At 39.1% G+C, this 24,962-nt stretch overlaps 1 protein-coding gene and 1 long non-coding RNA gene across 2 annotated transcripts; one reads left to right on the forward strand and one right to left on the reverse strand.

Moving 5' to 3' along the window:
• Positions 1 to 4,055: 4,055 nt before the first annotated feature.
• LOC139129733 (uncharacterized) lies at positions 4,056 to 5,210 on the forward strand. Its single transcript, XR_011551657.1, has 2 exons — positions 4,056 to 4,121; positions 5,017 to 5,210. It is a non-coding gene; the product is annotated as an uncharacterized lncRNA (long non-coding RNA).
• A 1,583-nt stretch (positions 5,211 to 6,793) lies between these two features.
• On the reverse strand, positions 6,794 to 24,758 carry LOC139129736 (tripartite motif-containing protein 2-like). Its single transcript, XM_070695423.1, has 2 exons — positions 24,637 to 24,758; positions 6,794 to 7,630 (listed from the first exon to the last, which is right to left on the reverse strand). The coding sequence occupies exon 2, from the start codon at positions 7,389 to 7,391 to the stop codon at positions 6,840 to 6,842; it is 552 nt and encodes a 183-aa protein (XP_070551524.1). The 5' UTR covers positions 7,392 to 7,630; positions 24,637 to 24,758; the 3' UTR covers positions 6,794 to 6,839.
• Positions 24,759 to 24,962: the final 204 nt, after the last annotated feature.

A 24,962-nucleotide genomic window follows, 5' to 3' on the forward strand; every position in this document is an offset into this window, starting at 1 on the left:
GTAACCAGAATTGCTGTGAAATTTTGTTTTACACGAAAAAAATGCTACTCCTCAACAAATCTATTCTTCACTATACCAAGTCAAATCTGTACAGGAAAAACGTGGAATACAATTCTGATCCAAAAATACTCACTTAATTGCATTATTTTAATAACAGTGAAATGACAGTAACAACGGAGCTGTAGTAAAATTCAACTTGGAGCTGTAGTAAAATTCAACTTGACAGCAACGGTACAGTAACAAACCCAACAGTAGTCAATATCGCCCAAATACAAAAATAAACCCCAACTTTCTTCTGGCAAGATAGCTCTATTTACATTTCAATGATTATAAATCTTATAAAAAATAAAACGACGTCAATGCACGACAAATATACCAATGCGTACTTCATTTTTCGAAGTCGATATTCTCTGGCCTGGGCCTGACGGCGGTAATTGAAATAGCGCCACCTATCAGACCCCAGCTGATACGCGTAAGAGTTCAACACTGTATTGTGAACAGGTTCGTCCCTCATCGTTTGAAATACAGACATGTTAAAAATACAAAAGTGGCAGGATGTGCGATCCATGGCGATTAAGCTTATCTCCTTTGTTGCTATCATTAACTAAACAAAACTGCAAAAACTTTAAATGTTTAGATTTTCTTCGGGACTACATTTTCTATGGCGCAAATTATTCCGGGTGAAACATGCACATAGAATCATAACACAGTGTACAGGTTGCTTGCTATAAAATAAAAAGTGACCCGTGGATTTACTCCTGGAATTTTACAAATCTGGCTTTGTAACAAGAAATCGGAAGGTATTATTCTGACCAGGAATAGTCTCAGAGTGTATGGACATTGTTCAGGTAAGATCTGATGTGTGTCTTTCTTGAAATCGAAACAAATATGAGAAGATTTCACAGCGATGCTTTGATGAATGTTTACAGTGAATACAACTGTCATTGCAATGCTGTACAGAATTAACAAATGTATTCTGTAAAAATATGAAAATTTCAACTGATTGCTTTGATTTCTATTTTATGAACTTAATTACATCAAGAGGTAAAATTCTAACCCCAACATGGCCAGGAAAATGTGAATATTTTCTGAGAAAAATGACATTAATTTACATTGATAAGGTCAAACAATAAATCAAAACAAACAAAATACAATTGATAATTTCACAAATGTTGACTGAAAAATAATACAAAATTTCACTGTATGAATTAAATATTTATATTTCTGAATTCCTTACATCCAGACGAGAAATTCTAACCCAAACATGACCAGGAAAATATGAATAGTTTCTGAGAAAAATGAAATTATTTGTGAACTCCATCTGTCAAACAATAGCTTCAGTTCAAAACAAACAAGATGGCCATTTCTTTACATTTCCAAAATGTTGACTCTGAAAATTATACAAAACTTCAAACAATGAATGTAATTTTAACATTATTGGATTCCTTACATCCAGAGGAGAAATTCTAACCCCAACATGACTAGGAAAATATGAATAGTTTCTGAGAAAAATGAAATTATTGACATTGTTCAATGGCGTCAAAACCAGTAGACCCTTACCAAAGATATCATCTTGTGCCATGCTTGTACAACTTTGCGACAACCTTCACACAAGTTTTAAAGGCAATACCTTAACTTGTTTCAAGGTTTGACAAGGTTGTAAGACATCACAGTGAAAACTTACAATCTTGTACCACGCTTGTGATAATTAAATTGCAAGGTTTGTAACTTCAAGTTTGTCACAAGCACTTCACAAGCACTTCAGTCAAGCCAGGTTATTGCTGCAAATATGCAGCAACACATGATTGACAGATTGCCCACTATTTCATTACCAGGGAGTATAGTGTGTACCATTGCACTTCGTGACCTGTCATATGCAAGCAACACAAAATTGATCTTTCATTTGTATTTTATATTCATTTATTTTCGTAACAGACAATCCTCTTGTTAAATAATAATAACTGGTATATAATTGACACTTCAGTTAAGCTGGCATAACTCGGCAACATTGCATGGATATAAGAGCGCATCTATAGTATACCGTAGTGACATTAATAATAGTAACCTTTGACAATCCGATTGGGTAAATCATGGTTGGATCGACAACTGAATTTTTTGGAAAACAAATTTTTAAAACAGGGACTTGTCTGTCTTGCAAGTTACACCTTGTATGTTCTACGAATGATACCAAAATGCAAGCAGTTTCGAACGAAATGTGCGTCTGTTATGGTCTGTACGGACACGTCGTAAACTTTGTATACTGCAAATCTGTACCTTAAAAATATCGACTGATGAGAACTTTTCATTGTAGAAACAGACAAGTAAATGTCAATGCATTCAATGTTTGGTATAAGCAAGGACCCGCTACTCCCTCCAAGCAGAGTAGTGGCTGTGCTCGAAGCTCATAGTAGGCCTATGCCATGGTACGTACATTCAGTCCCTCTAGGCTCTAGGCTCTATCCACAGTGTGTGTCCCATCGATTTCGCTAACGAAATCTCGCCTTCTGATGACATGAATTGAGGTAAAAGGCTTTTGTCCATGTGTTCAGCGTTAGAATTATATTGCCGAGCACAAATTTGAGGTTTAGGATTACACTCCATCCCGAGCCGCTGTACGCAAATCAAATGCGCTACTTGCAACGTCAAACACGTCCTGTGTATCCAGCGACGAGGAGCCCAGTACCAACGTAAAGTTGGCGTCATCCTCATCCTCATCCTCAGCCTCAGGTGACCTTTGTAGCCGACAATCCTAGCCGACGCTGAAAATGACGCTACTCAGCGTCAGCTTCAGCGTCGTATCCGAAGATTGCCGAAGTTGCGCTACCCGATGAGGGATAAATGATAAAATTCGCCCATAACTTAAGAAAATAACAACTCCATTCTTTCTCAACTTTCTTTTGAATCGTAAAACTGGTTCGCAGGTAATATTTTATCGTTAGAATATCTCATATAGACTAGTTTTTTGGAAATGTTCGTAATTTTCAGTCCATGGATCCGTGGATGTGTTTGTTGGTATCCTCTCAACTCTTGCGTTAAGATTTTCCAAAAATTGGTGCCAAAAAATATGCGTGGTCCGAAATGTGTAAAAATCGCCACCATGAAGACGATATGAAAGCCCTAATTATTCAGAGGATATATAAAACAATTAACTGGTATAACTATGACTTGAGGCCTGAAAAGTCAACGTATTAAACATACAACCTTTGAACTTTAAGGAAATTAAGGGCTAAGAATGTTGCGTTATAACTACATCGTGAGAAACGGATATTAAGAGGAGAGGTTACTAAATATTATGAAATACATACCCCACTGTGTTTTGATTAACATTTACAGTGATATGAAACTTGGAGCACATTTTTAAAGTCGTTTTTACACTTATCATTCCATCAGACGCATTCGGGAATGATCGGATCTGACGCCGGTGAAGCTGACGCTGTAGCGTCATCCTCATCCTCATTTTCGCGTGACCCCTGAGGCTGAGGATGAGGATGAGTATGACGCCAACTTTACGCTGGTGAGCCCAGTCGACATGTTATAATTACACTCTGAGGTCACGGTTCATCAAGTTCAGTTCGCGTATTGATATTGATTCTTCGTGCTGAAAGAATTTGTACTTCTTTTTAGTCTTTCTGTGGTAAAAATAACCATTTTCATTAAACTAATAAATTAAATGCTATTTTAAGTATGATATATAACGGATTGGTGCAGATGTAGAGTCAATTCCAGCGTTTAAAATCGGAACTACATTATCAATCGCGTAATGATATATAGATATCACTTCCGTTAACGTCATCAGGCTTGATCGGCGCGAAGTTAGATTTTGGTACCATCGGCTGTGTACTTGTGATCAGGGAGTTATCTAGTGGACAATTTCGTGATCTTTCTATGGAATCGCCAGCCAAATGATATCACAGTGTTGGAAAAACGTGTATACAGTACCAGGGACAGACGGAGTTCTAATTTTGTGAACGCGAAAAGCAGTAAAGTTGCTGACTATATTTGTATGTACAGTGACACTGTACAGCCACGGTCGTCGTGGAGTGACCGTGGTATACGGTACAGCACGGAGACGGGAGACCTGCAACCGGAAATCTTCCAGCGTCTGCGAGCCGTTCACAAATGTAAGTCAATGTACCGTCCGTCTGTACATCGCTATTATGTTCTGTAATTCTTGTATTCCTATGTTTACCTACAGATAAATTTTCGTTGAGAACTGATTCATACTGAATTCACTTTCGTTTCACAACAGTTACAGTACACATGGAGGTGGTACTACCTCCATGCAGTAACTAAGGCCAAAAAAAAAAATAGTTTGTTTCTCATCCTAGGCATCTTGCAAAAATGATGCGGTGACGCGGTTTTTTTTTTTTGCTGCTACTTTTTTTTATTCAACCATCACACAACAACGCGCTTTCAACATGAGAACATAGGAATGCATGCAGAGATAAATGCACAGCAAATTTTTAGCATATCAACAGTGCTGCTTTTTGACTATTAGTGCAGAATGCAGTTTTGATAGCTTTCAATGACATAGTGTACAGTTCTGAATGGAATGTTACAGCACTGTGTGATGTTCAATGTTCTGTCTAGTTCAGTTTTGTATATCATAAAATATTTGTGTTGCTTTGGTATGATCTGAACGGTTTAATTTGTTCTAGTTTTTTTTTTTTTCATTTTTTTTCGTTCCCTCTTGAGATGCAAAAAAAAAAGGTTGGCGCGGCGGGTCTACATTGACGCGCGCGGGATGAGAAACAAACTATTTATTTTTTTGGCCTAAGTGCTGAGATTTTTGCAGATTGTCGCCGTCGTGTATGTAAACAACATACGGCGAGTTGTCGGTTGTCGGACATTAAATCATTAAACGATCGTGAATATTTATGCATTTTTCTGCATCAATTTTTCAACTTGACTCTTGTCTCATTTTCAAATAATTATTGATTTCTTTCATGAAATTTACAATGTTTGGTCAAACGGTAAAAGACTTACACTCTTCCCTGAACGATTTTTATTTTTCAGAATGCATTGCTGGTTCTCTAATTAAAGCCTAAAAGGGACAAGAAATTCAGAAAACAGAAAGCCAAATCGCAGCCTTTGACAGTAATGTAAATATAATGAAACTTCTCAAGCCAAAAGAAAATATCTTGAAGACACTTATGTGGCATGAAATGAACATGGCATATAAAATAAATTGTACCACAATTTGAATTTAACCTTTTTATTTCTCTGTTGTCTTTTTATTAAATAATAACTATTTGCGCTGACCATTGTTTCTCGTGAAACTGGTATTTCAGAGCTTAGTTGGATAAAACACATCTTGTGCTGTCCACAGTCTGTCTTAAGATTTGTCAGGTTTTCATTGGCCATGTCTACAAGTGATTTTACAACTGTGTGTACACATCTGAGCTGAACTTATTATATTTTTGGAGAAGATAAAAATTTGGAACTTGTGGTACAATACAAGAAATTTTGCTGCCTCTTAATTGTGTCGCTTCTTTGGTTTTCAATATGTATTCAGTTTTCTTACTATTACTGATCCAGAGCTGACTGTTGTGGAATTATACCAACTTTTGAAGGCAATTTGCATGTGTAATTTGCAGCAAATTTGCAGTAACATGGAAAATAATGTGCTGTATGGAGTTTGCGGGAAATTTTCAGTAACATTGAAATTAATTTGGCGGAAGTTGCTGCAAGGATTGTGCCGCAAATTTGCTGCAAAGAGTTTGCAGCAACATTGCAGCAGGGAGTTTGCTGCATATTTGCAGCAAGTTCACAAGAAACCTAATTTGCATCTGAAAATGAATCGCCGGCTTATTTGCAGAAAAAAGTTGCTGCAAATTTACTGCAAAGCTTGCGGCAAATTTGAAGTAATAGTTTGCGAGAGGCCTAAAATTTTGGTAAGGTAATTGAAATTGAGATCTGTTGATGTAAGAGGTAAGTTTTAAGTCCAACGATGTACTTTGGATTTTGGGTAGGGTAGTTCAAATAGAGGTTGGTGATGAGAGCCATATTCCAGCCATAATTGAGGACATACTTTGTGTACACATACTCTCTAGCATGTTGTTGTCTCATTCTTGATTGCCAAACCTACACTCGTAACACATACAATATTGGTTCTTTTAATAAATAATGAAGTCACTGTGTTATCAAATCAGTCAAATCTGGTTAATATCCCGCAAATGTGGCACTGAGTGCCTGTGGCATGATGACCCAACTGGGCTCAATATAGTTGCCTATGGCAACGGGCAGCAATAATGCTGGCAATGAAGCAAAGGCTTATGGGTAATATACAACCTTGATACAACCTTTGATAGATGAATAAACCAGCAGACACACATAGTGTTCCACAACCTTGTTAAAAGCTTGTAATTCTCAACCTTCCACTTTCCTGAACCTTTTGAATTGTTACAAGCTTGTAAGATTCAAACTTGTCCCACGCTTGTGTAAGTTTCATGTCAAGCGTGTTGACAAGCTTGTTAACACGGATGTGACAAGGTGGAGAGTCATATGGTCTGTACACTTGTCACAAAGTTGAAAACATAACTTGTCTAAAGTTTGTTACAAGATGATATCTTTGGCAAGGGCAATTAAAATTCTTCACAATTTCAAAAAGTTTACTCTGAAAATAATACAAAATTTCAAGCAATGACTTCAATTCCACTTGGAGTCATTTCCTTACGTCATAACGTGAAATTCTAACCCCAACTTGGCTGACAAAAAATGGTGCGTTTTGATGAAAACGGCGGAAATTGTGTCAGTTATGGTGGTGATGTGTTTGTAGGTTGTTCAGTGTACAAGTTAGATTTGCTGCAATATTTGCATTGACTGTCTTCTCAGATTTCTTACTTGTAAATGACCTTGACAGTGTAATCATTGACATCTGAACAAACTATTCTACCGTCTGTAAACACTGCAATGTCCCAAGGGTTTACATCTTCAGTTACAGTTTCCTGGTATTCACCCTGTCTATCAAATTTCACTATCTTCCCTGCATCTGCCACATAAATATTGTCTGCATTGTCAACTGTAACTCCACATGGTTTCACTAAGTGATCACTTCCAAATTGATTCAATATTTCAAGATTACTGTCCAAAACATAGATACAATTTTCACCCTGACATGACACTATGAGTTGATATTTGCTATTCATGGTCAGAGACCAGGGCCCACTGAGTTGTTGACTTGAAATAATGTCCCCATCTCCATTACATTTGATTACACAGTCTGCATCGTAGTCTGCTATGAAAACATTTCTGTCTTTATCAACAAATACACCAGTGGGGTCTTTCAGTTTACCCATTGCTATTATTTGTTTCACTTTACTCTTTGCATCACTCACTACAATGCATTTGTTGCCTCTATCCGCTGTGTAATAGTCACCATTGTCTGCCATTTTTGTGTCCCATGGACTAAATCTGTAAGGTAAGCCATGAACTGTGACAGATGTTAGAATCTGTGCAGTGTCTGCTGATATTGTCTTCACACTGCCAGGCTGCTCACTGACTTCATCTCCAATGTCACTGACAAGTACATGTTCATTCTGGTTTATTGTCAATCCCCGTGGGTTCAAGACTTCTCCTGGTTTCTCACCAGGCCTTGACAATGACCTGATAGTGTCTGGTAGGGGTTTCCCTATAAGATATCAATTTGCAAATGTAGGTCAAAGGTCAACAGCTGATAAAACAATAAACTGCCTTATAACGATTTCTTTTGAAATGAAACTGACAAATTCTTGCAAAGTTCTTCACAAATAAATAATTTATTACTTTACAAATATTAATAATTTGCATAATTAATTAATTTACAACCACTAAACATAAATTTCAGACAGGTTTATGTATTTTTCATCTGTTTGTGAATTTTATAGTTGTTACACTGATCACTAATTAAAACTATTTTACATTCTTTAGGTTTTTGGTGATAATTTAAATTTTGCTATGATCATTTAATTTGCATAATTAATGAATTTTGGTAATTAGGCAATATCTCAATAATTATTCAGTGTAGTTTGCTACAATTTTGCAGAATTGTTACTGAAGCCATGGCAGTGTCACTGCCTTTTGTCCGATGGATTTTATCTCTTTTATAAACTTATTTGCATAATTAATGAACTTTGGTAATTAGGCCTGTATCTCAAAAGTGGTTGGGTGTAATGTGCCACAATTTTGTGGAATTGTCAGTGAGGCCATGGCAGTTTTATTGCCACTTGTCTGGTGAATTTTACCTCCGTGATAATTACCTATTTGCATAATTAATGAACTTTGGTAATTAGGCTGTATCTCAAAAGTGGTTGGGTGTAATACGCCACAATTTTGTGGAATTGTTAGTGAAGCCATGGCAGTTTTATTGCCACTTGTCTGGTGGATTTTACCTCTGGGATAATTACCTATTTGCATAATTAATGAATTTTGGTAATTAGGCAATATCTCAATAATTGTTCAGTGTAGTTTGCTACAATTTTGCAGAATTGTTACTAAAGCCATGGCAGTGTCACTGCCTTTTGTCCGATGGATTTTATCTCTTTTATAATAACTTATTTGCATAATTAATGAACTTTGGTATTAGGCTGTATCTCAAAAGTGGTTGGGTGTAATATGCTACAATTTTGTGGAATTGTTAGTGAGGCCATGGCAGTTTTATTGCCACTTGTCTAGTGGATTTTACCTCTCTGATAATTACTTATTTGCATAATTAATGAATTTTGGTAATTAGGCTGTACCTCATTAATGGTGCAATTTAAAATGCTACAATCTTGTTGAATTGTTACAGTAGCCATGGCAGTGTCATCACTTTGTGTTATGTGAATTTTATCTCTGTGGTAAGTGATAATTTACATAACAATGAATTTAGAAGATAATTAGGCAATATCTCAATAATAGTTTGTTGCAATATGCTACAATTTTGTCATATTGTTGCTGAAGCCAACACAGTTTTATTGCCTGCTGTCTGTTGTATTTTATGTCCATTGTAATCACTGATTTGCATAATTAAGAATTTCAGGCTGTACCTAAATAATTATTGAGTAGAACGCACAACAATTGTTTTGGAATGTAAGGGAAACAATGGCAGTGTCACTGCATTTGGTCCAGAGAATTTCAATTCTGAATTAATTACTAATTTGCACAATTAATGAACTTGGGTAATTATTCTGTATCTCAACAAATCTTTGGTGTAATATGCTACAATTATGTGGGATTTTTTTTCTGAAGCAAAGGCAGTGTCTTTACCATTTGTCCAGTGAATTCTGACATCTGTTTTAATTTCTACAGTATTTCTAGAATAATTGATGGGGTCTTAACAATGTTGTAGTGTTTGTCCAGTCAATGTTGTATTGAAAAGGGGTGAATATGGCCATTGCTGTCTGGGTTGTCCAGTCAATGTTGTATTGAAAAGGGGTGAATATGGCCATTGCTGTCTGGGTTGTCCAGTCAATGTTGTATTGAAAAGGGGTGAATATGGCCATTGCTGTCTGGGTTGTCCAGTCAATGTTGTATTGAAAAGGGGTGAATATGGCCATTGCTGTCTGGGTTGTCCAGTCAATGTTGTATTGAAAAGGGGTGAATATGGCCATTGCTGTCTTGGTTGTCCAGTCAATGTTGTATTGAAAAGGGGTGAATATGGCCATTGCTGTCTGGGTTGTCCAGTCAATGTTGTATTGAAAAGGGGTGAATATGGCCATTGCTGTCTGGGTTGTCCAGTCAATGTTGTATTGAAAAGGGTGAATATGGCCATTGCTGTGTGGGTTGTCCAGTCAATGTTGTATTGAAAAGGGGTGAATATGGCCATTGCTGTCTGGGTTGTCCAGTCAATATTGTATTGAAAAAGGGGTGAATATGGCCATTGCTGTCTGGGTTGTCCAGTCAATGTTGTATTGAAAAGGGTGAATATGGCCATTGCTGTCTGGGTTGTCCAGTCAATGTTGTATTGAAAAGGGGTGAATATTGCCATTGCTGTCTGGGTTGTCCAGTCAATGTTGTATTGAAAAGGGGTGAATATATACCGTATATGGCCATTGCTGTCTGGGTTGTCCAGTCAATGTTGTATTGAAAAGGGGTGAATATTGCCATTGCTGTCTGGGTTGTCCAGTCAATGTTGTATTGAAAAGGGGTAAATATGGCCATTGCTGTCTGGGTTGTCCAGTCAATGTTGTATTGAAAAGGGGTGAATATGGCCATTGCTGTCTGGGTTGTCCAGTCAATGTTGTATTGAAAAGGGGTGAATATGGCCATTGCTGTCTGGGTTGTCCAGTCAATGTTGTATTGAAAAGGGGTGAATATGGCCATTGCTGTCTGGGTTGTCCAGTCAATGTTGTATTGAAAAGGGGTGAATATGGCCATTGCTGTCTGGGTTGTCCAGTCAATGTTGTATTGAAAAGGGGTGAGTATGGCCATTGCTGTCTGGGTTGTCCAGTCAATGTTGTATTGAAAAGGGATGAATATGGCCATTGCTGTCTGGCTTGTCCAGTCAATGTTGTATTGAAAAGGGGTGAATATGGCCATTGCTGTCTGGGTTGTCCAGTCAATGTTGTATTGAAAAGGGGTGAATATGGCCATTGCTGTCTGGGTTGTCCAGTCAATGTTGTATTGAAAAGGGGTGAATATGGCCATTGCTGTCTGGGTTGTCCAGTCAATGTTGTATTGAAAAGGGGTGAATATGGCCATTGCTGTCTGGGTTGTCCAGTCAATGTTGTATTGAAAAGGGGTGAATATGGCCATTGCTGTCTCGGTTGTCCAGTCAATGCTGTATTGAAAAGGGGTGAATATGGCCATTGCTGTCTGGGTTGTCCAGTCAATGTTGTATTGAAAAGGGGTGAATATGGCCATTGCTGTCTGGGTTGTCCAGTCAAGTTGTATTGAAAAGGGGTGAATATGGCCATTGCTGTCTGGGTTGTCCAGTCAATGTTGTATTGAAAAGGGGTGAATATGGCCATTGCTGTCTGGGTTGTCCAGTCAATGTTGTATTGAAAAGGGGTGAATATGGCCATTGCTGTCTGGGTTGTCCAGTCAATGTTGTATTGAAAAGGGGTGAATAATATGGCCATTGCTGTCTGGGTTGTCCAGTCAATGTTGTATTGAAAAGGGGTGAATATGGCCATTGCTGTCTGGGTTGTCCAGTCAATGTTATCTTTCTGCTATTTCCCTATTTGCGTATTCAATTAAATTAGGTTGGTAGGCAGTATCTCAAAAATTGATTTGAATTTAGATGTAAGATACCACAATTGAGCAAAATTTCTGTCATAACAATATTTTTATACAGTGGTTGAAATAGGTTTGGTTTTTTTTTGTTTATTTAATACATCTATCAATGTTTTTGAATGTTGGAGGGGGAGTGAACCCAAGAAACTGTCAAAATTTTCAAAAATTTCCCACGTACAGTAGATGACAACAGGGCCCCAGAATTTGTATAACAAATGCTGTATTCACTGAATAGTGATGTACTGGAATATGTGAGCTCAGTGCAATATGTGAAGCACTATCATGTGCTGAAAAAATTTTGCAAATCCGGAGATGTTTTTGGAAAGTGTTTTAACGTTGCCCAAAATGGCTCCATTTGATTTTGTGATTGATTATAATCTTTGTGCAAATCACAATTTACATGTAGGGTGTAAAGTTACGCGTTTATGATACTGTGAGTTGTTAATGTTCATATTCACAGGCATGTAAACAAACCATTACTGTGTGTTTGTGGTCGGTCACATGGTTCAGCACAACCAATTAAAATGCATAGGCTAGGGCATGGTAATATAATTTAAGATATCACAGGCACCATTCAACACTTTAACCCTTTTCCTGCCAAGTCGGTGAAAATCCGCTTGAAATTCGGTGTAGCCAGAATCTAAGCACTGGTGACCGTTATTCTCCCAACCCGGTGGAAATCGGGCCCTTTTTGGGTACCCCCTTTCCTGCCAAGTCGACGGCACTACGTTTTGCTATCCCCTGTGCGTTTAGGGGTCATCGGAGGAGAGGTTTTCTGACAAGGAACGCCTTTTCCCCTCGAAATGGGTTCGCAGGGAGTCAATAGACAGGGAAAGGTGCAGAAACCTGTCCGCCAGTCCCCCACACCCGAGGGGGGCTGGGTTTTTTTTACCGCTTTTTAGCGGACTTGGCAGGATAGCATGGTGACGTTTTCTGGCGGAGTTGGACGTACTTGGCTGCCTGGCACTATAGAGATTGCTGCCGAACTTGACCAACTCGGCAATGCTAATCTAGAAGGCTACCTCTTGCAAACGACTTGGCAGATATGCCGATGGTGCGAGACGAAAGTCACTTATTCAGTTGTGCGTGACTGAAAATGAGAACGTATTTTTGACGGGACGGCTCGACTTGTTCCTCCAATGGAACGGATATGAACGACTCGGAAATACCATTACAAACTGGTGTCCGACGTACTAAGCTGGGCTTCAGCTCTGCAAGTTCAAGCCAGGCAACGTCCTTCACCGCCTTGGCCGTGCCATTCAATGGACGTAGCTTTGGATTTTTATTCCATCGTCCGAAGTATTGGCTCTGGTTTGCAGGCAAACGTATCCTCTTGCCGACGCATTAGTAACTACGTACGCTGTTTGCGTACAGAGAATTCAAAAGGTGACATAAGGTCAATATGCTACGGGGATACCGCCTGCAGTTAGCAGGGACTGCTTTTGTTATGCAAACCAGCTAGCAGTACAATATGGCTGCCAGGCATGTGGACACGTCGATGGCTAGAACAATGGAAGCATATTGCGTTGCACCCGTGCATCACAAAAGTGAACTGAAGACTTGGGTGTAGTGACTGGTTATCACTGGTTAGCTGCAGCCCAAGCCATGTCGGTACAAACCCGTACCTGACTGAGGACCACTCGATTAAGTCAGTAATGAACGGTAACACTCGTAAGCCAACTCTCAACTGAGCTGGCTAAACTACGTTGAGCTGTGCTTCAATGGCTCAGCCATGTCGTTAATACAACGGCAAAAACGTAGTTTTTGTGCTACACTGCCAAGTCGTTAACCCTTTCACCCCCAGTTCCCTGTATACAGGTCCAAACTTTACCATAGAAAACAATGGATTTGGGACAAACCATGGTGGTGAAAGGGTTAAGGTACGTATTCAATTGACCCTACCCTGGGGAAACAGGACAGGTTTGACGGTGCTTCTGCACCCCTAGCACGACCCTCAGGGTCTCTGACTAACAGACGAGTGAGGTGATGTTTGTGCCTAGCGGATGTGCGTAATACTGAAGGAGTTTATTTCCGAAAAAATAAACATGAAACGGCAATAAAATGACGCACTCCCAGGGGCAAACAAAGCCGGTGACCTCAATTTTTTTCTGCAGCAACCCTTGAGCTCCTTCCCCTGTCTACGGGCATGTAGAAATTATCGAAGTCTAACACGTATAAGTACGGCTAAAACTACCCTGAAAATGGGCGATTTCTGCCAAAATGCCTGGCTGGATAACATGCAGGAGAGCCAATCTTTTGCAGGCACATATTATGGGGCGGTTTTCTACTGACTTGGGAGGATAACGGACAAGGGCGCTCGGCAGGAAAAGGGTTAATGGCAAAATGTAACCATTCTACAACTTTAATGTTTTATTGATGACTGATGGCAAATATATGCAGTTTCTTTGTTCCTAGAATAGTTTTATCATAAGAGGCTAGAGTGAACTTATAAAACAGAATACAGTGTTCTCCCCAGGATTTTTTTACAAGAGGGCGAAGACGTGGTGCGATGCGGGTGTCCCCCCTCCTGCCGTTGGAGCTTTTGAAAAACAGAGATTAAAATGGTGTTATTTGGTGGCACTTGGGGAGTATTTTATCAGATTTTTTTCATATAAAAAACTCAAAAGGAAAAGAAATCTGAGACAGTGTTCCATAACTTTTATTCCAGTTCACTGATTTCAATGAAGATTACATTTTTTGAAAACAAAAACATAACGACAGACATACATTTATTCATTGATGTCAAAATTATCACCATAACACTTAGGGTTACATGTTCTCAGCCTGATACACATACACTTCCGGCCGAGCCTAAAAATAGGTCGTTTTGCTTTGGGAAGGAATACACAAGTGAAATTCTAACCTCCTATAAAAACTTCAGTGTACTCTGCTGTCCTTGGTTACCCTCAAACTCCTAGGCATGTTTACTCAGCTAAGTCGGTTACCTAATGCACAGTCCCTATGGAGGGACCGTGTGGCTAACATCACGGCCTGAGACATGCACAAGTAAATGGCTGCCATCAATGAGTTGCACATGGGGTAGTGGTCTCGGATGACATCACAAACTCGCGAGATTTGCAAGATCGATGAGAATTACGTTTGCAGCCTGCAGGATCGACGCTCACGCTTGCATTTTGCTTTTTTTTCCCCGTACATTTTATTGTTTTATTTTTCAAAAAAATAAATCTTTTTCATTTTTGGCAAGGGGGTGCTCGGAATTTACAAGAAGGCCACGCCCCTGTTACCTTATTCAGGAAGAACACTGGAATAGCAAGAAGGAAAGCATTTCAGGGTAGAGGAGAGTACAACAAACAACACAGTGAAGGATGATATTTCCTTTGTAGAATAGGTTGCAGGACACTATTATCATAATGGTTTGGAAAAAACAGTGTTATTGGTGCAGCATTGAGTAAAGGACTGTAGTATTTCCAAAGATATATGCTGAGGACATTATTTTCAATACACAATGGGATGAAGAACAGTAATGGTATATTCACAATTTTAGAGTGAAGGACAATATTTTTACCACAGAATAGAGAGGAGGACAGTATTGTCATGACAGAAGTGAGTATCAGTAATCCCTGACACAGTAGCTAATTAGGCAGCTTATGGACTAACTGCTGTGAGTGGTCAAGAGATCAGGGGTTGCAATTAAAGTGTTTCCTATTAAAGCTAGTAAAGGGAAAGGAGACTGTTTGTAGACACTAATATTTTTGTGCAGTTCTTTATTGGAATTTGGAAATATCATCCAAAGGATATGCTACGTAATAAATATTACTATACTCCAGTTGGCATTGACCTGTATGATGTAAACATTGTCTTTCTCTGTCTTTCAAGTCATTCGGTGCTCTTTGTTGGCCATCTTGGTGGCATATATTCAAGTCTGTTAGGTCCTATTGATAATGAAATCTCAATGTCTCCTCCCCCCCCATGCTACTACCAGTATAAGGCGCAACTCACATTTTGTGTTTGAATAACAAATGCATTGGAGATCAAATTCACTAGCATTTGCTGAGTTTATTCAGTTGTTTGCTGGCTCTCTCCTGGTTTACTAACATCATCCAGCCCCTCTTCAGTGTGTTGATATGGCCAGCCTTCAAAAGTGTTTTCCCCAGCATTGCATTTATTGCACAGTTTAGACTTGCATGAAATTTGCTCTTTGTACAGAGAACATACATCTGCCATTTTTTACACCATTTCTGATTCTTTGTGCTTGTTTTTAGATGCACCGCTTCTGAACTAATGCGCCATTCCCACGAAGCAAACCCTGTGCAGTACCACTCATGCCAACAATCCCCAACCATTGTAGTTCCTTTTCTTCAACTTGTGAGTATGAGACCTTCGTGCTGTTCTGTGACAGAGAACACTTTGTCCTGTTGCTAGGCAACCCAATTACATGACAGTAAACACCAGGATGTAAAACAGACTCATCTCAACAAGTTATCACTTAATATGCACTTACTTGGAATGGAATCAATATCTGCCCTACTAACTCTCTGTCTTCATTTCTTGAAGCACACAAAATACATTTGCAAAAGTCTGTGACCCTCCAGGAATACTCGTACCAATATGCCTTTGCAATAAGCCAGTGCTTGAATCTTATCGTTGAGTCTGCCTGGCTCAAGGTCTACCTGCTAGTGAACTCACTCACCGTCCATATAACATTTCAATCAGCAGACCTATCTATGTCTTTAATATATTACCACAAACATTATTATGGCAGCACTGAAAGCACACCAGTTACATCACTTCAGTTGCAAATCAGTGTGACTGGATGAACTTTTCTCCTTCAGGCTTTTCAATGCAGTGGACTATAGACTTTTCCTTTTGTCATTCAATTAATTTCTCATTACTCCAGTTTCCTCACATCATGCAGTTCACTGATGATAACACGCTGATTGCAGGACTTTGCTTCACAGGAACTGACATTTCCTGCTACCATTGACTTCGCACTCTCATTGATGGCAACATGCTTTTGAAGAGACATTGCTTTGTGTGTACTGACATTCTTCTGGACAGCAACTTTTGATTTTGCCTGTTCAGTTCACTGCTATACAGTGTTTATTTGCTTCATTGCCTTAATCACCATACCTCCTCCTGTCTGCTCCCCAGACTCATATCATATCACAATGATCCCTGGGACTGCAATCACCCACCACACACCATGCACTCTCCATCTATCTGACTCCCCCAGCCTCCACTACCATGATCCCCTGGGTTCCGGGTCACATCTCTTTACCTGCATGTGTGCACATTTCTCTGTTGATTATGTCTGTACCTGTCTTCCTCATATTACACTACCATGATCCTCTCTGTTCAACCAACGCCTGTTTTGTCTCCATCTGTTTGACTCCCCCAGGCACGCTGGGCCCCAGTCACATGCTGTACTGTATCCCATGCATGTCACCCAGGGTTTGACTCACTTGTCTAAACCCCTGTCTAAACCCCTGGAATATGTCTCAGTGTCTGTACCGTTCTCCATCTGTCTAATGGCCCTACGCTGGTATCTTGTCACCATGATACCCTGGATATCAATCCATGCATGCAGTTTTCATAGTCTGATCAGTTATCCACCTGTTTGTCTCCTCCCATGCAGTCATATACCATATCATAGTAATCCCCTAGGCCAATTCAGTCACCTGTCTACCGGTATACCCCATACATTTTGCACTGTCCGTTCCATATCAACCCCTTTTACCCCTCACCCCCACCGCAGTTTGTATCATATCACAGTGATCCCCTGGGCTTGATCACCTGCCTCTACCTGTTGTCACAGTCCATTCCAGTCACCACCTGTATGGTCTCTCCTAGGCTCATCACGTATGTTCACCGTTTGTTCTGTTCTCCACCTGTCTGAATTCTCCCATGCTTGTATCATGTCGACCACGATCCATTGGCCGGAGTCCCCTATCATACCCCACACATTCTTTGTCGCCTGTTGTCTTCATCTGTTCTGTTCCCACCAGTCTTAGCCCCAGGCTCATATCACATCACAGTGATCCCCCGGGCTTGAGTCATCTGTGCTTTTTCATTGTCTGTTCCATGTTCCACCAGTCTGGCTCCCCCAGGCTCATATCATATCACAATGATGACCCCTTGGTTTTCAAGTCAGGTCCTTTCATTGTTGGTTGCATTCTTTACTTGTCTACCGGTAACTCCTACCAGGCTCGTGTCATCTCACCATGACCAGCTGGGCCTGACCTTGTCATACCCTACACAATGCTATTATCATCTTTTCTGTTGCCATCCCATTGGCTTGTATCATACTCCCATGATCCCCCGGGCTTGAGTTATCGTTTAGAGAAGTTTTGAGGTTTCTTGTATGTACATGCAGTTTTCCTGGTGGTTTCCTTTCATTTGCAGTAAACACTTAGTTTTATCATGATGCAGTGTGGTGTGTTTCACAAATATATCAGGAGTTATTGGTGGAAAAGATAAAGAGTCTTTGGTGGATAATAATCCATATGGGACTTTATTTTTCCAAACGTTTTAGAATGACATTATTTACCTCTAACTTACATAAAGGGGGATATCAACAGCTTGAACAAGTACCAGTATGTTTAGAATAAAATACTGTGTAGCACCTTGTCTCCTTAAAATTAAAATAGCGAGTTCAGTGTAACTTCATTTCAGCGGTGTAATGCACATGACAAAGTGATATTTTAAGTAAATGACAGAATATCAAACCTTTTGCTTTTCAGGCTACATGAAGTGCCATTACTAAGTTCACTTCTACTCTGCAATCCAAGGTCGTCAAGCTCAAAAACACTGAGTTTACTTAAAACCGAATCAGGTACATGCTATTCTTTCTCAGTCAAAGTAGGACACAAGATGGCCTTAGGTGACAATCTGTGCAAAATATCAGACAGCACTGTTCCCATGTTGATGGGTATGGATATGCTCTGAGCATGCCCACGTTATTGCATTATGGGATATCCACCCAGTTGGGTCACATGCATTATCCTAGACTTCCTCCAAGTCTGTGGGCATATAAATATCACAACAGAATACATTGAAGGTAGTGGAGTAAACTTTAGCAGACTGTCATGTTTGTGGTTGGCTGATGCATAGATCTGTGTTGAAACAGTTTCCCCAGGAAGGATGGTGTTGCAATTATTGAATTATGTGCCGTTATTCTCTATTACACCAATTATGGAAGTTTTTCTAAGCATGTTCAACGTGGAGTATTGGTGACAAAGTCGTAACAACTTAATTTAGAGGGACTGAAAACCAAGTATGTGTCAGGCCTAATTTTCTGATTATTTTCTGAATGTCCTTGTGTGTTCAGAATTCAGCTCATACAAATGCAAGAGAACTACCCATATCAAATTTTGAGAATAATTTGCTGAGTGTTGTTGTGCACTGTAAGACTTTTCGCAGACTGGGGATCGATATATACACTATAACTGAGTGTTGTGGTTGATTTTTAGGTTTGCATTCACTGATAGTCTCCGTTCATATACAGGCATTGTGACTGAGTATTACATGTATGTTTGGTTGTAGGACTGCATTCACTGACTATTGGTATACAGGCAGTGTCATTGAGTGTTGTGGGTTGGGTTGTATGACTGCATTCACTAACTGTTGGTATACAGGCAGTGTGACTTGAGTGTTGTGGTTGTGTTGTAGGACTGCATTCACTGAATGTTGGTATACAGGCAATAATGTTACTGAGTGTTGTGATTTGGTTGTTTGACTGCATTCACTGACTGTTGGTATACAGGCACGCATCCCTGACCTTATGGAGATCGTATTTGTAACTCATACAGTAATGAATAAAATTGTACGGAAATAGCTCACAAACAAAAAGTACCCATTTGTTTGTTTACCAGACTATTTGACTAAAATGTTGCTAAGTTTTGGGTTGGACTACGCGCAATGTGTGCCTACAGATTACTCCGTGCAGTGACAACCATGTCGTCGTCAACACTGAAGGATTTTAGTGACGGTGAAACTATAAGCAATAACGGCAAACTTTCCTTTTTTACTTAGGCACCTCCTCCAACATGGGGGAGAAACCACCCCTAAGTAAAGCTATGAAATGGAAAGAAAGATTATGATCAGAGTAGGAAAGTCCACCATGAATTTGGAAAGTAAGGTAACGGCATGGTCAAAAGCATACAGCTTTTTTACAACGTAGAGTGGCGAAAATTTTGGTGGTGTATTGCTGCCAACAAGAAAATATCTTTACTGATGTTAGATACTTGTGTGAATTGGCTTCCTTAAAGATTAAAGATGAATTCGCAAGAATTTTCAGTGTATTGTGACGTGTTATCTTAAACAGATTTTCAGAGAAGGCGCTCGCTCGTCCGCCGAGTTCCGCATTCATATCGTGCACTATGCGCAAGTCTTGTTGATATATTTGAGTGTTCAACTTGATCGTCAGTGAAACAAAAAGATACTTCTCCATATAAAAACATTATGTTTTTTAATGCAAAGGAGTGACACGGAGGCAAGTGTTTGGCCAAAATCCAGGGTTACGCATGTACTGTCATGGCGGGGGCGACGAGGCGTCATGGCAGCCTGGATGGTGGTACCGGACTCTGGGTACCGTGCATCAGGCAACGTGCTACCGGTCGCCCATGGCAGTCCGCTGTGCGCTGGGCATCTCTTCCACCTTGTCGATGTACAAGGGGCCGCCCAGGCGCGGCCCCTGCTTTTCTTCGTTTTTGGCATGGTGAATTTTGCGGTGTGAACTTGAGCGTTGCATGGACGATCTATAGCTTTGATCACACTGATATGCGCATGCATAATGACATGGAAAGGGTGACGCAAGTTGTTTAGGTAACGGTAAATGAGGGCAGTTGGTAGATTAGGTTACATCTCAAGTGCATCCAGCAAGTGGTAGGAGTAGGTGACGCATGGTGACCCATACATGTCAAGGTCTAAACCCTTTTCCCCGTGTCCTTCCAGATGTTAACAATGATTATAGCAATTTAAGCCATAATCACCCAATATTTTAGGGTTCTGTTTACGTAATAGACATGAACATTTGGATTTATGATCCATGATTTCCGCGATCCGTGGCATGATTAAAGTTAGCAGTGAATATGCACTGACGTTTTTGGTGATGACCCCTGACCCAAGTGTCATTGATACGCTGTGCGCTGTCCGAGCATCGCCTGCTAAATTCATGGAGCTACCAAAGCTCCATGCTAAATTCAAGCCTACAGCAAATGTATCAAAAGTCTAAAATGCACACATTTCTCAAGTCTGAGAGTATTTTACTTTTGAACTGCTATGAGAATCGATATCTGATCATTTGAAAAACTAGTATGCTCAAGCAGCTTTCGTGCTATTGTCTACAGCAATATATACTGAACAGCACTGATAGCGATTACAGGTTTGTTACTAAATATAGCTGCATTGCATACGCCTAACTTTGGACAAGTATCGCTGAATTCGGACAAATGGATGATGTTGGCACCTTGTAGTCTGAACATAATCATAAATTGGTGTGACTTTTAGTATCCTTAGTAGCTATCACTAACATGGTGTATTTCCGTCATTCTTGCGGAAAATGCATGCAGACAAATATTTATTTTTGCATATTAAGTACAGAGAAATGACGTCATTTGCTATCAGTGATATCCGCTTGGCTAATTGAATATCTGGTTTGGCGAATAATTTTTGAGGGCTTCTAGCCAAATTTGCTGCAATATTTGGAACCCAGGGGAACACTGATATACTACAATACAAGGTGTCTGAGTATAGTGACAGCAAACCATAGACTGATAAATGAAAGAGCTCTGAGTTGACCGAACAAAACACAGAAATGATTCTCATATCAGACAAAGATTTGCTTTGATGAGTAACTTAAAAACCACCAAATGTGTAATGTACTATTGAAATTTGAATGATAACTTTTTAATTTCAATATTTAATGATAACTGACAAGATTTTGTCATTTTTTTCTTCACAGAGTGCAAGATTTGTCAATAGGATATGCCACCTGTACATCAGCCATTTTGTGATACAAACACAGATGTGAACAGAAATACTAGCGTCCTGCTCAGTGATAACATCCTGTGAAGACATTGAAGACATAACGTACACAATCATCCACAATTCATGTACATAGCAAATGGAATCTTAAACATACTAATGTGTGCCAACAGATTCAGCTTGCATAATAAGACGCAAATTTAAACTCTAGTTATATTTCTTTTTAAGAACACAGAAGGCATAAGAGCTCGCTGAATATATGATTAGGTATTACATTAGGCACATGCAATTTCAGATACAATTCAGTCCTTGCATGTGCACAATTTTTGGTTTGCTTTGAGTTTGTGATAGTAAATGAGTTGAATTTACCGGTATTTCCATACAACAACTGTGACTTTGGTCCATTCAACAACTTGCTGTTTGGGCGTTATGAAGGCAGTTTATGTCAGACAAAGGAAAAATGCACCAGATGGTCATCGGCAACAGTAACATTATGAATTAAAACAAAAAGAGCTCAATTGTAAACCCATTTGCATATAAAACGGACAAACACCTTACTGTTGTAAACGCCAAAGAAGCTAATTCCCTTTTACGAGAACGTTTTCGAAGTTTAACTAGACAAATTTGTCTTCACAAACGTTGCGACTACGCTCTAGCTGTCTTTTTTTCTTTTTTCTTTTCATTAGTCCATCATCCAACAGGCGTTAGCCCAATTACAGGATGAGGTATGCATAACCCACTAACCCCCAATGGAGCACTGAGGAGTAAAGTGCCTTGCTCAAGGGCACAACACCGTGCTGGAGTCTCGAACTCACCATCCTCCGACAGTGAGTCCGTTACTCTGGATCTACCGGGTCTTGAACCGGGTCTCGAACTCACCACCCTCTGACAGTGAATCCGTTACCCTAACCACTGGGCCACGGTGCCTCCATAATGTCTGGTAATGATTGCCTATGCTCGCAGATGCATTACAGTAATGAGCACATGGCAGAATGAGACAAGGAACACCCAAAAGTGAAGCAAGGACAGGAACATATGGCGGCCAATGAATGAGTTGCATTCGGAACAGTAAATATTAATGAGACTTGAGGATATACAGGCAGCCAATGAATGAACGCAAATGGGGTATAGGGACATAAAATCTACCAATCAACATGAGCGATGCCGGGGTTTAGGACACAAATTTATGTCCTAAATGATATACGTCTAATGCAACATGTTTTAATAATAATAATAGTAATAATAATAATGAAAACAGTTGATACTTTAAATTAGCATGTTAAAGTAATTGCATAACAGTAGGTTTAAATCTTATTACTGACATGTACATTGAAGATCACCAGCTGTATTGATATTAGTGATTGGATAAATTATTTTATCTTAAATTCACATCTATCATATGATCAAAACCAAGCTTTTTGTGTGTTTATAAGGAAACAACACTTCGGTAATGCCAGACGAGAACCAACACTGGTAGAGGAGAGAGAGGGGACCCCTGCTACTGCTATCTTTGACGATATGTAACTCTCCACCTGTGAAATAAATTTGTGTTAACGTTGAAGACAGAGAGCCTTTACACTGTTTATGTATCCAAACTATCTCTCGCATCATGACAATGTGCCGATAGAAGTATCTGGACGAAAGACTAGTGTGAAATGTATAACATACCAATATTTAATTTTGTACCTGCCAACATAACTCCTTTTGTAAATGTTGGTACTATAGTTCCAAGAACTTAGTTTTTGCTTTTTATGTTGTTTTTCCTGTATGGTGGGGCTTTAAAGTTGTAATGAACATTGAAATGAGTCGAATTATGAAAACTCATTGGGCACCAAATCTGGTCATATTGTGAGGCGTTTTGGTCACATTTCGGCATTTGAAATTCGATATGTCTTTTCAAAATGATTATTCACTGATTTGCATATTATATGAGCTTTTGTTATTAGGCTTTTTATCATTAAGAAATGCAATAAATTTGATTTGACTTCAGTTGTACCTTAGTCATTAGAAATTCAAAAATACATACTGATTATTTGATTTGTATATATTAAATGTGCTAAATATCAATGCTGAATGCTCCAATATTTTCTTGGACTTCAAATTCTGAGGTATATGTCATTTTAGTTATGCAAAAAATGTGATGAATATGACATACTGCTTTTGAACTCATTTGCATAATCAAAGAGGTCTGTAGTGTAGGGTATATCATAGCTTTATGCTGGCTTTGAGACTAGTTTTGACAGATCTTTGTCTGTTTTAATCAAAATACAGATTTGTGTCATAACCATCAACACATTAAATAGTATTGTAGAGTCACAACACCAAGGCATATTATACCAATGTGTAGTGATTTCTGACAAGACATCACATGGGGTACCGTTTTAATCACTAGCTTTGACCTTTTAAGGGCTTGCAAGTGTAAAGTTCATTGGTAATTACAGCTGCATAGTTTGATATTAAGTTCAAGATGTTGCTTTCTGATTTAATTTGGTACACTTGCCTTTCTTTGCACAGTTCTTTCTTTGTATGAGTTCTTGGCAAAAAATATCCCCTAACTTATCGGAGCAATATAAGGAGGTGCCCACTGGAGGGTGCTAAGACTTGCCTTGCTTTGCTTCTGGCCTCAAGCATCAAACCAAACATGAAGTAGGGCTCATATTAAAATTTAAAAAGTCAGCTTTTATTTGCTAGTGCAGGATGAAAAGGGCTACTTGTTCACTAATTAATAACAATTGCATGTGTTTCCAAATGGTTGAAATAGAGATGTTTTTAATGGTAAAATGAAATCATTTGTCTATATTACCATATCCTTTTACCACACACATGAAACCTTCCTGAATTGAGAAGTGGCCTTGTCACCATTTTAGTGAAGAAAATATCTGCTATTTTGATTAAAGAAAAATATGGAGGTAGTAATCTAGTAGTTTCATGAGAAAGTTCTCTGTTGTTGTCATAGCGACTTTTAAATCTCTTAACATGATTTAAAAAGCTGTATGAATATAGATTAGATTATTTGACCATGATTAAGATTTGTGATCTTATGTTGTTGTACAAATGTGCTCATCTCTTGATAGATTGTTCTTATTTCACTCAAACCAAACAAAAAGCCTAACATAGTCTTTTGGTTAACCGTGAGTTTTAGTACCCTTTTCCAGAAATATGTCTGTAAACACTTTTCTTTATTCCTCATAACATGTAACAAATGTTGTAACAAAAGATTGTTCCAAACTTTTTACCATGTTTCTGTCTTATGTACATTCTCTTCCCTTTCCATCAACAGTATAAGCGTTGCGTTGTCTTCAAAAAGTGGTGCTCTAACCTAGATCAATTGCTGCTGATAAGCAGAAAATTTGGACACATGTGAGATACTGCACGTTCTAATAATCTAGAAGCCATGTAATTGATATTATATTTGTTGCAGTTTTCTCAATGTATACCGGTATACAACATTATCATAAAACAGCTCCAATTCGCATATATGGTTAATGATTGACATACCTTTCTTGACGTCTCTCAACTGACTGTAGATATCTATCAGTTCCTTCGGCAAATTACGATCTGATTCAATATCTTTGATACGTTCGAGTAATTCCTCCTGCTTTGCTGCCAAAGAAGTTACAACGGTCGTCTTCCCCACCTTGGCGTCGACAAAGCGCCTGAATGCTTAATTATTTCCTGTTTGCTTTCCACTGAGATTTCGACATCATGAACAGTATTCTCCACATATTCCATGAATACATCACCGTCTATCACTAGCTTTGCATCCGGGTCACCAGCTTTCTTTGTATCTAGTGGTATGAACTTCCTAAATGTCATTATTAAGT

This window comes from Ptychodera flava, chromosome 3 (assembly GCF_041260155.1).
Source record: "Ptychodera flava strain L36383 chromosome 3, AS_Pfla_20210202, whole genome shotgun sequence".
Lineage (NCBI taxonomy): Eukaryota > Metazoa > Hemichordata > Enteropneusta > Ptychoderidae > Ptychodera > Ptychodera flava.